Genomic DNA, 14,990 nt, shown 5'->3' with positions numbered 1-14,990 from the left:
CAAAAATTCACAATTTATTTTAATTTGGTGCCATTTGCTCCGGAAACTGTTGCCAATGGAAAATATAGATTAAGTGACATCTGACGCGAAAGAATATCGTAAACAATTCACCGTTCTCGTACAAAATATGCTCAGCGAAGATTCGGAAAAACTGGATCCATTAACCTTAGATATTCTATCTGAATTTCAACAAGTTATTCAGCATAACACATCGAAGCAGTTCTTAAACGGTTGCTGAGAGTCCAAGAATTGAACATTCCAGAAGCTCTCTATAATAGTTCATTCTCACAGAAGACAGATATTTATACACTGTTCAATTCAGTCAAAAGCTAAATTTGTATTGAAATTATCTTCAGCAATGATTTACATTTTCATCTTGATGGCATCGTGAATAGATCACGAGAGTTTATAAATTCTACGGATTGTTTAGACCATTTTACTGTTATTTTCATTAGTTTTTTTTTATTTTTATTATTTTCACTATTTAACATTATTTTTCAAAAATGAACAGTGTTGTCATGTAATGCCAATAAAGTTAACGATTGATTGTTACACCGTATTTGTTAATTTTTTTTTTATTTAAATCATTTTATTCCTGTCATAATTCTCACTATTTTTCATACCGATATAACAGAGGTTCTTAAAATATATAATTGTATAACAGTCAAGATAATAAAACTTGTAAAATAGACAACAAATAATATATAGCGACACTTCTATTTAAGAACAAATCATGTTGTGTTCCCATATTCGGTTGCGGATCAGTTTCCCTGTTTGTCAAATATAAATTGTTAAAAATAAAATGGGTATATCATGGTTATTTAATAAAAGTTGTCTAATTCAAGTTAGTTTGTTTCTTCTAATTTGTAAAATTAAATGAAACAGCAGCAAACATGGCCTAGAGTATTATAGCAAATGGTAAAGTACAAAAGTGAAATACTTTAAGAATGCTCCAATAAATGATATTTGCAATATTATTGAGGTCTCCAAAAACTATATCTATGCAATTATTTTTGTGTAAAATGAAATTTACATTAATAGGGGAGTGCATTTAGATTTTCACTTCGGAAAAAATCAAACAAGATAAAACTTTTTGTAATTTCATTAAGAAATGTTTAATAAACAACATATCAAAAAGTTCTACTCGAGAAGTGGGTGCTTCATTTTTTATTAAACAAATGAACAGAGAAGTTGAATGTTTTTTAAATAACTCCGAAAATATAATTTTTAGAAAAAAACTGACGTGACCATTGAAAAATTCAGAAAATTTTCCAAAAAAAAACGTTATATAAAGATTTTTCTAAAATTAAATCTCTAGCTTCTGTAATTTTTTATTTATAACGCTAAAGTCACCCTTCTCACACACATTGGCGGACTGTAAACTAGCGTTGGAAGAAGTGCACGGTTGAGTTTTTTGAATGTAATTCTTTAATTAATGGATCAAAAGAAATTTTACAAATTGGACATGAAAGAAGCTGAAATAAGCTATCTTATGGTTGCAATAAAAAGAAATAAAATGTATGGAAATAAGTACGGTGTGGGCGGAAAATGAGCCTTACATGAATTTTGTTTAAAAATGATTTAAAAATGTGTAACTAATACAATTTTACTTATAAAACTCTAAAATTTGCTTAACTTACCTCTCAGTTATCTTACTAAACGATGTTTCATTCAACAAAAATCTCAAAAATTTAATTCAAATAATACGATGTCTCAAAAAATGTAATTTTTGCAAACTTCGTAGTTTTACAGAATTACCACCACTTTAAGACGGTATTACTCAAGTTTGAATAAATCTAATACACTTTTTTTGATATTTTTTTAAAGCTTAGGATGTAGTCTTTAAAAAACACTAAATTATTTTAGTTTAAAAATGAAATAAACAATTTCTTTTTGAGAAAACTAAGAAAGATAACAAAAATGTAATACAAAAACCGAAAATTACCAGCTGAAAAAATGTATATACAGAGTGAACTTTTTGTCTGTAAAATTTACCTAAAATAGATTTAATAATAAGCTTCAACAATAATAAATGTACAACAAAAAAAATTTTTTATCTCTTATACAGTATGTCTGCGTAACTTGGAACCTATTGATAACTTTTTTAATATCAGTTTTACGAAAAAAAGTTATTCTTTATAAAATACTCTGCATCGTATATAACATAAGATGCAACCATCAAATATCAAATTTTGTTAATTTTGTACGAGGTATGTCAAAAAATATGAATTTCACTCAAGAGTAAAGTACCTTTATATTTCACAATATCGAAAATTTTTATAAAGAAAAGTTTGGAATTAAAAACTATGTTCCAATATGTAATTATATCCTTCTAATCGAATTTTTTTTAAATAATGTTTAAAATTAATTATACCCAACATAATTAAATTTTCACTTATTATTTACGATAACTGTTTTATTATTAATTTTATAAAAAAAGTTATTCGTCATAAATAGCTGTGCATGGTCTAACACTTAATATGCAAATATAAAATATTATATTTTATCAATATTATTCTCATTGTTTCGGACAAGACTGTTTGAATTGTCCCGTTTTTAATGAACAAGAAATTGAAGAAAGCGAAGATGTCAGCGTAGTTGGAGGTGATATTGAAGAGATAGATTTTGAATAATTTGTTCTTTCTTTCTAATACATTTTAATTTTTAGTATTATTGTGAAAATTATTTGTTTATCTTTTTTTTTAAGAGTGAAATTCCATATTTGTTTGATTGGATTCTACTTGTTTTTCATTTAAATATCAGCCATTTTGAAATTTAAATTTTTAATATTTAATTCAGATTCAACAACCTGTTAAAAACAAAGACAAACGTTTTAGAAAAATGTTCTTTTTTATGTTCTTTTTAGAAAATCCGCATTTTGGATCCGCCATTTTATAGTTTATAATGTTAACATTTAAGTTAGGTTTATCAAAGCTCTCAAAAATAAATATATGTAGAAATAAATACATTTTGTAAAGAAATTATGACTTTACAACTATTTTTTAAGTTATCCGCCATTTTGGATCTGCCATTTTATAATTTAAATTATCAAAATTTGATTCAGGTTCAGCAACCTCTCAAAAATATCCACATATATGTAAACAAACACGTTTTATAAAAAAAATCGGATTTTACAACTACTTTTTAAGGATTTATAGGAAAAAATCCGCCATTTTGAATTTGCAAATTGTAATATCAGATTCGGGTTCAGCATAATTAGAACTAAAATAAAAACATTTTTTATCAAAATAAAATGTTGAACCCATATTCTTAACATTATTTATACAAAACAATTGTTATTGTTTAAACAATTAATAAACAATTAGCGGCGAAATTTGTGAGTAGAACTTTTTACTTTAACATATTTATAAACTAACAAAAAAAGTTTTAGAAAAATATAACCTTGTTTGATTTTTTCCGAAACATTGTATCTTTTCGTTCTAATTGCACTCCCCTATAAAATATTTGTTTTGATTATCAATTGATTGATAGACAAAAATGGGATGGCACAACTAGAAGCCTAGAAGTGTCACTATATTTTAAATAGAAAATATTATTGCAATAAATAGTCTTATTTACAGAAATAAACTATGCAAAGTTTAATACAAATATATAATAATATTACGGAACATTATTACCTAGCAATAAGATTTTTATGGTCTATATAAAACAAATAATCAGTACACGAAAAATAAGAATTATTATATTTTAAATTTAGATGTAACAAACGTTAAGTTTGCACTAACGCTCATAGATGGCGGTCTGTAAAGATGCTACCAATAGATGGCGCTCAAATTTTATATTAGTTATTGTGAAATCGGTTTCACCTTTTGTATGATACGTCACTCGTTTAGTATGTGACAGGTGAAGCTGACATTTTCGACATATTGCACTTCAAAGCTTGCCATCACAATAGAAGTCTTTTCTGCACTCTGTTACTACTTAAGTACTATCTTTTTAAAAGAAACTGAGTCTGTGTGATTTCAATTTACTATAAGATAGGGTATACCTATATACCAAAAAAGACAACAATTATGTTAAGTGACATTTGACAAATGACACTTACAAAGTTATGACATTGGTGGACATATCCTTCCTCTTGTATTATCAATACAAGTAGGTGTTTGATAGGAGCCAAGCTTGATGTTTTTTCTATACCTTTCAATATTCATACTGGATATAACAATAAGTGTGACCAGTAATTCATCGCAATACATTGATCAGAAGTTCCATAAAACAGATGGGTAACGTACTGCAGAAACTTACAACAGTTAAATTCGCAAAAGTAAAATAAGAAAAAAAGACACCGATTTGATTTTTTAACAGCTTAACAACATGAAAGATCTTCTACACTGGCTTATAGTTGCTGCTTGTTTGCAACAAGTAACATGTTTAATCACGTTTAAACTATTTTAATTTGACTAAAGACGAAAACGAGGAATGAAAAAAGTCGGAAACTCGAAAATATTTTTATGATCTTAAATAGTATATTTCGCCAACTGATTATCTGATTTACAAAGACATAGTGTAATGTATCTACATACAACATGGCACCATTCAACAATTGCACATTCTATTTACTATATACAATTTTGGTTCTGCTGTTGCGAGTTACTTGACAATTTACTGTTATGTTTTTTTATAAACACTGGGGTTAAACTAATATTTCAAATTGATGAATTTACATAGTAGTCAACATACAGTAACCACCACGATACTAGACACACAGGTACATTGAACTAATACAGTCCTGGACCTTTCCCTTGTTGCACTGTTTACTTTTATGTCTACTGACATCTAGAACGTCAGAAAACGTATAGAAACCAATATAAACATAGAAAGTTGACAGTTTATAGAAGTTGTTTTTGAAGTTTATATTTGAGGTTTATACTAGTCATTGTGTTAAAGTTGTAAAATTTATAAAATATTGTAATATTCTTGGTGTTAAAATAAAGTTTTTTTAATGCAGTAATTAATTAATGAATTTTTTGTATGGAAAAACAATTACTTTGAGTAGTTTCATGACAGTCGTATGACATGACAGACTTGAAAGTCACAGGTGAGAACGGGCCGGATTAGCCCAAGTCTAGAAATTAGGTACCCGTGTGTCTACTAGCGTGGCGCTTACTGTAAATTGAAAAATATAAAATCGTTGATTGATAAATATACCATGGTATACCTATTTATCAATCAACGATATAATTATAAAAATTAAAAAATACTTACGCAAGATATGGTTCTTAATAAAAAAATAAGCAAAAATTTAATTACTTGTAGTTAAAGTATTACAGAAATATTAAAAATATTAAAAATTTATCGGGATCAATTGAGTGCTAAGTAATAATCGAATGACATTTTAAAGAACAAGTAGTATAATAGCGGCTTGAATTCCATAAAAATTGTCTAGGCGACGATTCTCTGGAGATGTTAAAAAGTAATGTACAAGGCGTTTACTTTTATCTGTTGTAAAAAAATGTAAAATTCTGCACAATTGATTTTGGAACGCCTTTTGATGATGTCCGGCATAACAACATGCTAAAAAAAAATTGAAAACAGTTGGATTGAAGCATAAAGAGATACGAATAATTTCAAATGTACACTAGCATAAAGAGGAAAGAATACCAGTTTCATAAGAACTGGCCCAAGAAAAAAATCATGGCTTAAAAACTTAAGAAAACGGTACCGAAATTGACTACATCATTATTGAGGGCTGCTGTCAATAAAACCATGATGAATATGGTTCGATAGTGGTCATGGAACTAGAAAAAGAATAAAAGTGATATCTATTTGGTAAGATGCTACCATAAAATTATTTTGTTTGAAACTTTTGTTGCTAAATTCAATTAAAATATAAGTAAAAGTAAGTAACGAAATATAGTAGCAGCTAAAAATTATCTATTTAAATCATAGCAGCCAAATTATAAAATGTATATATATATAGCGACTGTTTTACAGCATCATAGGCCGTTAATCGCAATTCGAACGCCATTGTTTTCTGTTTTGTCATGAATCTATTTCTATATTTCTTCTGTTCACGGCGGTACCCCGTCAAAATAGCCCCGTCAAAAAAACTCCTACAAAATAGCCCCGCCATAATATCCCGCACACGAAATAGCTCCGACAAAATAGCCTGCAGACAAAATAACCGCGGAATAATAGCCCGCCGACAAAATAGCCCCGACAAAATAGCCCCGACAAAAAAGCTCCCTTCAGAATTCATCATGAAATAATTCCTTAAAAATACATTTTTTCGGAAATGGTAATTATCCGCTATTCAGATGTTTATCTTAACCACATTAAATAAAAATGGTCTTTTCAGAGAACTCGAGTCCTGTCTTCCCTGCCTCTTGGAAGTTTGAACATTTAAGTTAAGCGAAAATAAATGTTTGTTTATGATATAAACATTTTTTTCTGTTTTCGGGCAACAGTAAAATGCATTTTAAATTAAATAAATTAAATACATTCTTCTTTTTGTCAAATAATTTAAATTAAAAAAAAGTTTTTGGACACCTTGTATAAATAATTATGTAATTGTTTATAAGAGGCTGTTTTAGCCGGGGCTGTTTTGACCGGGGCTGTTTTGACCGGGGCTATTTTGTGTGCGATCTATTTTGTCGGGGCTATTTTGTTTGCGGGCTATTTTGTCGAGGCTATTTTTGTGTTCGGGCTATTTTGACGGGGCTTTTTTGACGGGGCTGTTTTGACCGGGCTATTTTGACGGGTCACTGTTCATGGCTACATTGATCCCTTTTTCCCAAGACTTTTTTGGTCTTCCTTTTTTCCTTCTTCTTTTTGGGATCCACCTCCAGGTTTTAATCGGTAATCTCTCATCATTCTTCTCATGTGTCCGTACCAGGATAGTTGTTTTCTCTCTATCGTATCCGTTAATGTTGTTTCCACCTTCATCATTTCTTTTATTCTATCTGTTGTTACATGATCGTGTAATGTTAATCTACAGCATCTTCGCCAAAAATTGTTCTCTACTGCGTTTATTCGGTTCTGCATTTTCTTATTTATTGTCCAGATTTCTGAGCCATATGTAGCTGTAATTTCAATAAATGTTTTATATAGTTGTGTTTTCTGACTTGTGATGGCTCTTCCTCTACCTAATTTTTGTTGTATGTCTGTTTCGTCGTTTCCATCTTCCGTCAATATAACTCCCAGGTATCTATATTTTTTAGTGTTTTTTATTATTTTTCCTTCTAAGTCTGGATCTTCGTCTGTGCAGCCAATTGTCATATATTCTGTTTTTCATACTCCTCTATCAGTTTTTGAACCATATAAGCAGCGTCCTCTGTATACTCCGCTAGAACCACCTGATCGTCAGCAAATAACAAAGTAGTCAGATTACCCTCTTCTATTTGTACTCCTATTTTCTTACATTTTCTGAACCATTTCTTCAGAGCCGTGTTTATATAAATTTTGAAGAGGGTAGGGGACAGGCAGCATCCCTGTCTTAGACCCTTGTTAACCTGAAAGTATTCTGGGTGTCCATCTCTCGTTTTTATATAACTACTGTTTCCTTGGTAAAAACTTTTCACCGCATTAATGTACTGTGGGTGTACATTGTTCTCTATTAGAGATTCCCAAAGTCTATTTACCGGTACACTGTCATAGGCTTTCCTCAAATCTATAAATACTAGATATAGCTGTATCCCATATGCTAGTGATTTTTCAATTAATTGTTTTATACAAAACAGGTTATCAATACACAGATCTTCTTGCTCTAAAACCACTCTGCACCTCTCAGTCCTCATGTTGACTTTCTATTATATCTCGTAGTATTCTGCCGTACAGTCTACCTGCGGAATTATTAAATGACTCCTTATGATCACCCTCACACAAGGGGTGCTTAGGAAGAGGGTCATTCATAGGTCAAAAATCGTAATATCTGAAAGTTGTGTACTTTCGATCGACGCCCTAATATGTCTGTTTTCTGATACATAATTCTGACAGTAGGCTTCGTGTATAAAAGATCGTAGAAAAAATCATGGAAAACTTGCATTAAATTGCCATTATGTCGCTCGTATCATATACAACATTCGCCGCTGCGCGGCTCATGTCGTATCCTCATACTTGCATTATAATGATCATCATTACATATTCGTGCCATAATATACTATACAAAATAACTAAGATACTAAATTATCCACCCTATGAGAATGAGGTGACGCCAAGGATTTAATTTAAAGGAAGGATATTTCCATTAACTACTTAAAATATAAGATTCTTTTTAGAAAACACAATATATTTATCGTTTCCATCTTCAAATTGTTCTGAAAATACAAACTGCCAGAAGAAAATAGTTTTAGAACCACAAAAATAACCTAGATCTCGCTTTGAGCAGCAACAGCTCGTGTATCAGGATTCATACATTAAAACGTCGTAGTCAAACAAGACTATAAATGTTATAAACTTAAAACCTGGTAAATATTTTTCAATTAGTAAAAACCTGTTGTATGAGAGAAAGAGATTCTCCGGTCGTCAGAAAAATTCCAACATAACAGTAAATTTCCAGCAACCAATTTTGATTAAACCTATCAACTCTATATCGTTGGCAGTACTTTAACCGTCTTCTAAATTTTCCTCTTTCTCTGAGTCTTCTCTTCCCCGTTTGAACAACAACGGGCACATACCAAGTATACATCCCAACGTCACTCCAAGGACTCGTCCAGCGTTTGCCGAATTCCTGCAGCAATTCATGTCCAACTGCATGGGTGATAGTTTGGGAGGTTTGAAGCCGATGCGATTGGCTAGCCTTTCAACGTAGAAAGCTGAACCGATACCCAAAATATCGGATAAGGTGTTACCAAGAGCTGCTGCTCCCATCGTCGTAAAACAGAAGTAGGAGCCTAAGTAGAGGTCGATGTAGTCTCCCTAAAAACAAAAATGATTAGATTTTATATAATATTCTTTAGATTGAAACAATTAGTTTATTATGTTATTATACAGAGTGAGTCTGTAATTTGGAAGAGATTTAATATCTCAAATACTTATCGTTTTTTTGAAAAATGCTCAGACCCGTCGATTAGTATTTCAAATTGTCATTTTTGACATACAATAAGAATGTATACAGGGTGTCCCAATTTAGAGATATGACGTCATCGTTGATTTTCTTAAATGGCAACACTGTCATTTTGGTAGCTTATTTGATAGGGTGTGTAAAGTTATACATAACTGCAAAATTTAAAATTTTTATTCCCTACCATTTACAAGATAATAAAAAATAACAAAGTTCTGAAAAACAAATAATCAAATAATAATTGAATTTAATTATTTCAATTAACCAAATGCTCATAATGTTTCCCATTGACTATTTGACAGTAATGGCACCTATGTACGCCGTTGCTCTCGCCTGGCGGCGCTAGTGTAGTTGGAGGTCAAAGTTTTGACTATTCGTGAAGTTTGTATATGGTGTTTTTGATTACGATTTAATAAATAATAAATTATGGCCGAAATATACGGATCTTGGAGACTGTTTGTGCGTTAAAGAACGAATTGAGAAGGGATGCGAGAGTTACTATGGAAAAAGGAAACACTTATCGAATGATAAACTATATTAATCATCGTCTCAAAGTTTTATTTCTATAGCTCAGAGGGTATTTATTTGGTATTGATTAACTCCCAACACGAGTCTGACAACTGTGTATAATATGATATGTGCGATCTGCCTTACTTTTTTTTATCAATTTAAAATTCACAATTAAGTGCGCTCAGCATTAATTTTTGTGTTTATCTTATTTAAAAATGTGATATTTTCAAAATATGGCTGCCATGACAGTTGCGCATTTGGTGTAAATTTGGTTTAAGCATGGGGTGAGCGCAGTTGATTCTGCAATGTTGTCTTATTTAAAAAAAAAATATAATTCCTTATGGAAATATAGAATGTGTTAATTTAGAAATGCGACCTTAAATTTAAGGTGAAATTAGAAAAAATTATTGTTAGGTTTGATCAGGTTATGTTTTAGTCACTAAAGAATATTTGAATGGTACTGGGTCACTTTAATTTTCAGTTATTAACTTATTTATATTATTTTCGATTAGGTTAGGTTTGCTCAGGTTATGTTTTAGTCATTTTAAAGCATATTTTAAAGATAATATATCACTAAACTGTTCAGTTATTAACTTTTTTATATTATTTTCGATGATGCTAGGTTAGGTTTGGTCAGGTTATGTTTTAGTCACTAAAAAATATTGAGAACTTGAGAAATATTTAAAATTAGTATTTCACATTTTTCTATATTATTACTTCAAATATAAATTTTTTTACATGTTCACTCCATAAAAAGCGATTGTAGATGTGTCAACAGTGTGAATGTATATAAAATTGCATATCTTAATCCGTGCGTTTATAATAAATTTTGATCTGAATTTTATAGTGAAGTATTCTATTTTTTACAGTCGAATCTAGGGGCAATACGTAATCTGTTTCAAGAAATTTTTTATTGCAAGTACGTGCATTTATTCTCGGCACATATTTATCCCTTCTTATTGCTACAATCCACTTTTTTTATCAGAATATCTTTGGGAAACCTGTGTCCTGATGTTCTCGATGAGCACAAATGCACAGGCACAGCACAACATTGAGGGATTTTATTTTCTCAAGTTTAATTCACAAATTCACACAGCGAAACAAATATGCAATATTTACTTGGAAATAGATTGATTTGAAGTATTGACGTAAGTTGACATGACCTCCAACTACACGAGCGCCACCTACGTTGAGCTTTCCAGATTAGCTGCCATTGAGGCAACATTATGAGCATTTGCTTAATTGAAATAAATAAATTCAATTATTATTTGATTACTTGTTTTTCATAACTTTGTTATTTTTTATTATCTTGTAAATGGCAGAGAATAAAAATTTGAAATTTTGCAGTTATTTATAACTTTACACGCCCTATCAAAATAGCTATCAAAATGACAGTGTTGCCATTTAAGAAAATCAACGAAGACGTCATATCTCTAAATTGGGACACCCTGTATACATTATTATTGTATGTCAAAAATGACAATTTGAAATACTAATCGACGGGTCTGAGCATTTTTCAAAAAAACGAGTAGTATTTGAGATATTGAATTTATTCCAAACTACAGACTCTCTCTGTATAATATTAATAGTCCAAAAGCATTGAATAAATTCCTGATGGGCACCAATGATTTATTTGAAATGTCACTTATAAGTGTTTAAATTGTGAAAATTATTGTAAAAATGGATAAAGCACATTCAAAAAGTCATGATAATTCTCATAGAAAACGAAATCCCGCCAGAAGAGTCCCATAGGAAATGTTACGCAATCCTTTCTTGAAATTTATGAGAGATTTTCGTAGGTCCGATAAACAACATTTAACAGTAACTGAATTAGTGAGAAGAGGAGCCCAAATTTGGAGACAGATCAGCGGAAAAGACTATATTTGATTCCCTTTTGTACCTAAATTTTAAAATCAATTAGTGTTGTTTAATATAATCAAAATTTAACCCTCACGTACAAGTTGTACGTACAAGTTCTGTGAGAAACTGAGTTTATTTATATTATGTACAATTATTTGCTACAAATAAACCCCACTATTATTATTATCAACAATAAAGTGGAATCAATAAAATTCACCATGAAAAAAAAACAACAATTCATTTCCTTTTCTGGATGTGTTAATCACAAAAGAGGACACAAGATATATAACCAAAGTTTGCAGAACAGCAACCCACACCAACAGATATTTAAATTAGAACTCAAATCACAACGTAAATATAAAAAAATAAACTAAAAAGGGGTAGTTCCTTAGGTTGGCTGTATACCATATAGTTAAAAAACTCTAACATGAAGTAAAAACCACTTCTATGTAATAATAGGTATATTTATTAAAATTTTTAAAAAATCCCAATGAATTGAATAAAATATGTCCAATTCAGAACGTTTTCGGACCTATCAGTCCATCATCAGTGAATTCAAATACTTGCTAAAGAGCCCCAGAACCAAACACTGGTTGAAATTATAATTCAATCTACATTATGTTGAAGTAATATTGATCAGGCTAAACGCCGATGTTAAAAGATATAACCTCCGGGAACATGGTGAAACTCTGTCAAGAAACTCAATCAACCATCTTAGGTTGATTGAGTTTGCATATCTATAGTATTAATAAATAGAATCTTAAGATTCGATTCCAGCAATAAAATTGCTGGTAAATAACTTTTATTTGTATTTTGCTAATTAGCGCAGAGTAAAACTTTTCGATATTACATCCAGACTACACAAATTGTCAAAGAAAAATCGAACATGACTTCCAACAAAAGTTACAAGAAATCCCTAGAACATCGTAACAAAGAATATTGGTCATATCGAATTTCCTAGTACAAAGTTCGGATTTTCTTTTTCGCTGCTACAAGCCACGAACCACATCTACCGCGTACCGATATTTGCTCAGAAGGTATAAAAATAGGAAATAGGTATTGGGACCGTGCAAGTTCGGAAAAGCGACACCTGGTTTCTACGCTCAGCAACATTATTCGCACTTTTAATTATATTGGCCAATCATATCTATTGGTCCTGGTTGCTGGATAATTGTCAAGGCCGTAGCCAAAAAAAATTATAAGAAGAAAAAGTAAGATTTAGGTTATGTTATTAAAAGGTAAACAACTGTATGTAGTAAATAAAATTAATTATTAAAATGCAGTACTGCAAGCAAAATACAATTAATTAAATATACTTTTATATAATAATTGCATATCATATCAATACTGTGAGCAACATATCATTTTTCTTCTTCAATGACAATAGGTATGAAATATACGTCAATTTGACAATTTCGATTGACAATATGATTTATTTAAGAAAGTTGCAAGATTTCTCCGCTATTCGCGCACGATCGTTTCTCGTATCCCCTCCAAGTACTTGCACACCGCGAATACCACTTGTGTGGGAAACAGTCATCATCATCATGACATCTACACTCCTAGCGGAGTGATTGGCGCTCTCTTTGGGCTCTTCCGATTCAATTGTCGCAGGCAATCAATCCTCATTAACATTTTGGTTTTACAATTGGTTGTGTGAGTTGGCGTCTTCTACAATATTTCTTCATTCGTTCCTGTTTTTGCTTATGGTTGTCTATTCTCTAATTCCAATTTTCTTAAGGTCCGCAATTATCTGGTTCTCCCATTTCGTTCTCGGTCTTCCTCGTGGTCTGTCTGATACTGGCCTCCATTTGGAGTCTCTGTGCCTTGATAAATCTGACGATGTCTTCTCATTTCAAAAATTCTCTTAATTTGAAGTTCATCAGTTTTCTAAATTCATTATTACCTAATGGTAGGGGAGCCCAAGCGGGGATTTTTGCAGTTACTCGAGCGCGTCAGATTATCACATGGGGAGAAACCTTGTACCCTGTAAATATACCTCTACCATATATTGGCTTTTAATACAGGGGAGTTCGTTAAGGGGGGTCCGAAAAAAAATCTATCCATAGAAAAGCTCGAAATCGCCAGATTAAGATAAGGTACATATTTCCTGCGATATAACCCCGCGATATTTCGCGAAATGAACATCAGATCGAAAAACTGCAAAATACACGTATTCAATATTTTTGAAAAATCTGTCGAATGGTACCAAACACGAGCCCCCACGGAGGTGGGGTGGGGTGTTACTTACTTTAAAATCCTTAATTGGAGTCCCCATTTTTTATTGCAGATTTGTAGTATTATTTACATAAAAATAAGTAATATTTATTCGAGACATTTTTTCGAATTATAGATGGCGCTATAAATGGAAAAAACCATGAAAATTAAATTAAAAAATGAAAAGTCCCCCACTTTATGAAAAACTTAACTTTTTTGGTTTTAGGACCTAATCTTCACAACCCAATAGGTCCCCATAACGCTCGCGTAAGTGCAAATTTAGCATACTTTCCTCCCCTACTATAAGTTTAGTGGGCCTGCTATTCTCCGAAAGATTATTCTCTCTAGAATCCTCAATCTTTCTTCATATTTCTGTGTCAAGCACATTATTTCAGCACCATATGTGATTACTGGTCTAATTGCTGCTCTGCAAATTTTCAGTTTATACTATAATCACAATAAAGACGCACGAGAAATAAACAAATCAAGACACGTTGAATGTTACGAAGTGCACTCTCGAATCATGATTTACAATGTATATGTTACAGTTCAAGTTGATTATCCAGTTGGAGTTGACTCCAACTAGTTGGAGTAAACCCTTCATGTACTGCTATCTATATTTACAATTTTCACACAATAAAACCTTTACATCAGCGGTTTTCAATATTTTTGAGTCATGTACCATCTAAAGTTTCTTTTATTATATTTCTATATTTTTAGATTGTATAATCAAGACTTACTATGTACTACTATTTTAAGTTTTTGTGTTTTGTGTACCACCGCAAATAATGATATGTACCACAGGTGGTACATGTACCAAAGATTGAGAACCGTTGCTTTACATAATATGAGATAGAGTAGATAAAAATTATTTTTGTGAATTTGGTTAACAAAAATTGGTTAAACAATTTTTCGACCGCGGTACCGCGTGACACCCTGTGTATTTGTTATAAAGATTGTTATACGGATGTATTTCTTTGAGTAAGTTTGTGCAAAAAATCGAATCAGAATAATTTACCTAACGGGGGCGACGTTACAGACTATACTAATAAGTAGTTGAAACGGTCAAAACAAAGAAACGCACACTCATCAAAAATGCACTTGAGATTCTCGTATAATCAACATTTACTGAATCGATCCAGGAAGAGTCAACTCCAACTAGTAAAAGTTGATTTACATTTTTAAAATCAACTTTTACTGCTCGTTTAAGTTGGAGTTGACTCCAACTAGTTGGAGTCAACTCTAACTGAGAATCAACTTGAACTGTAACATATACACATTGTAAATCCCAAATCATGATTTACAAAGTTTATACATTGTAAATCATGATTCGGCAGTGCTCCTCGTAACATTCAACGTGTCTTGGTTTGTTTATTTCTAG

General features: G+C 31.2%; 1 protein-coding gene across 2 annotated transcripts in view; it reads right to left on the bottom strand.

Moving 5' to 3' along the window:
- Positions 1–567: 567 nt before the first annotated feature.
- Positions 568–14,990, bottom strand: part of LOC114329927 (transmembrane protein 65) — a 244,401-nt gene continuing 229,978 nt past the window's right edge. For both annotated transcript variants that reach the window (XM_050642629.1, XM_050642630.1), the window contains one exon: positions 568–8,877. In XM_050642629.1, the coding sequence (XP_050498586.1) occupies positions 8,566–8,877 (312 nt within the window). In that variant the 3' untranslated portion in view covers positions 568–8,565. The remainder of the gene's footprint in view (positions 8,878–14,990) is intronic.

This window comes from Diabrotica virgifera, chromosome 2, assembly GCF_917563875.1.
Source record: "Diabrotica virgifera virgifera chromosome 2, PGI_DIABVI_V3a".
Taxonomy (NCBI): domain Eukaryota; kingdom Metazoa; phylum Arthropoda; class Insecta; order Coleoptera; family Chrysomelidae; genus Diabrotica; species Diabrotica virgifera.
Note: the sequence above shows the minus strand (reverse complement) of the source record. Positions and strands in the feature narration are given on the sequence as shown.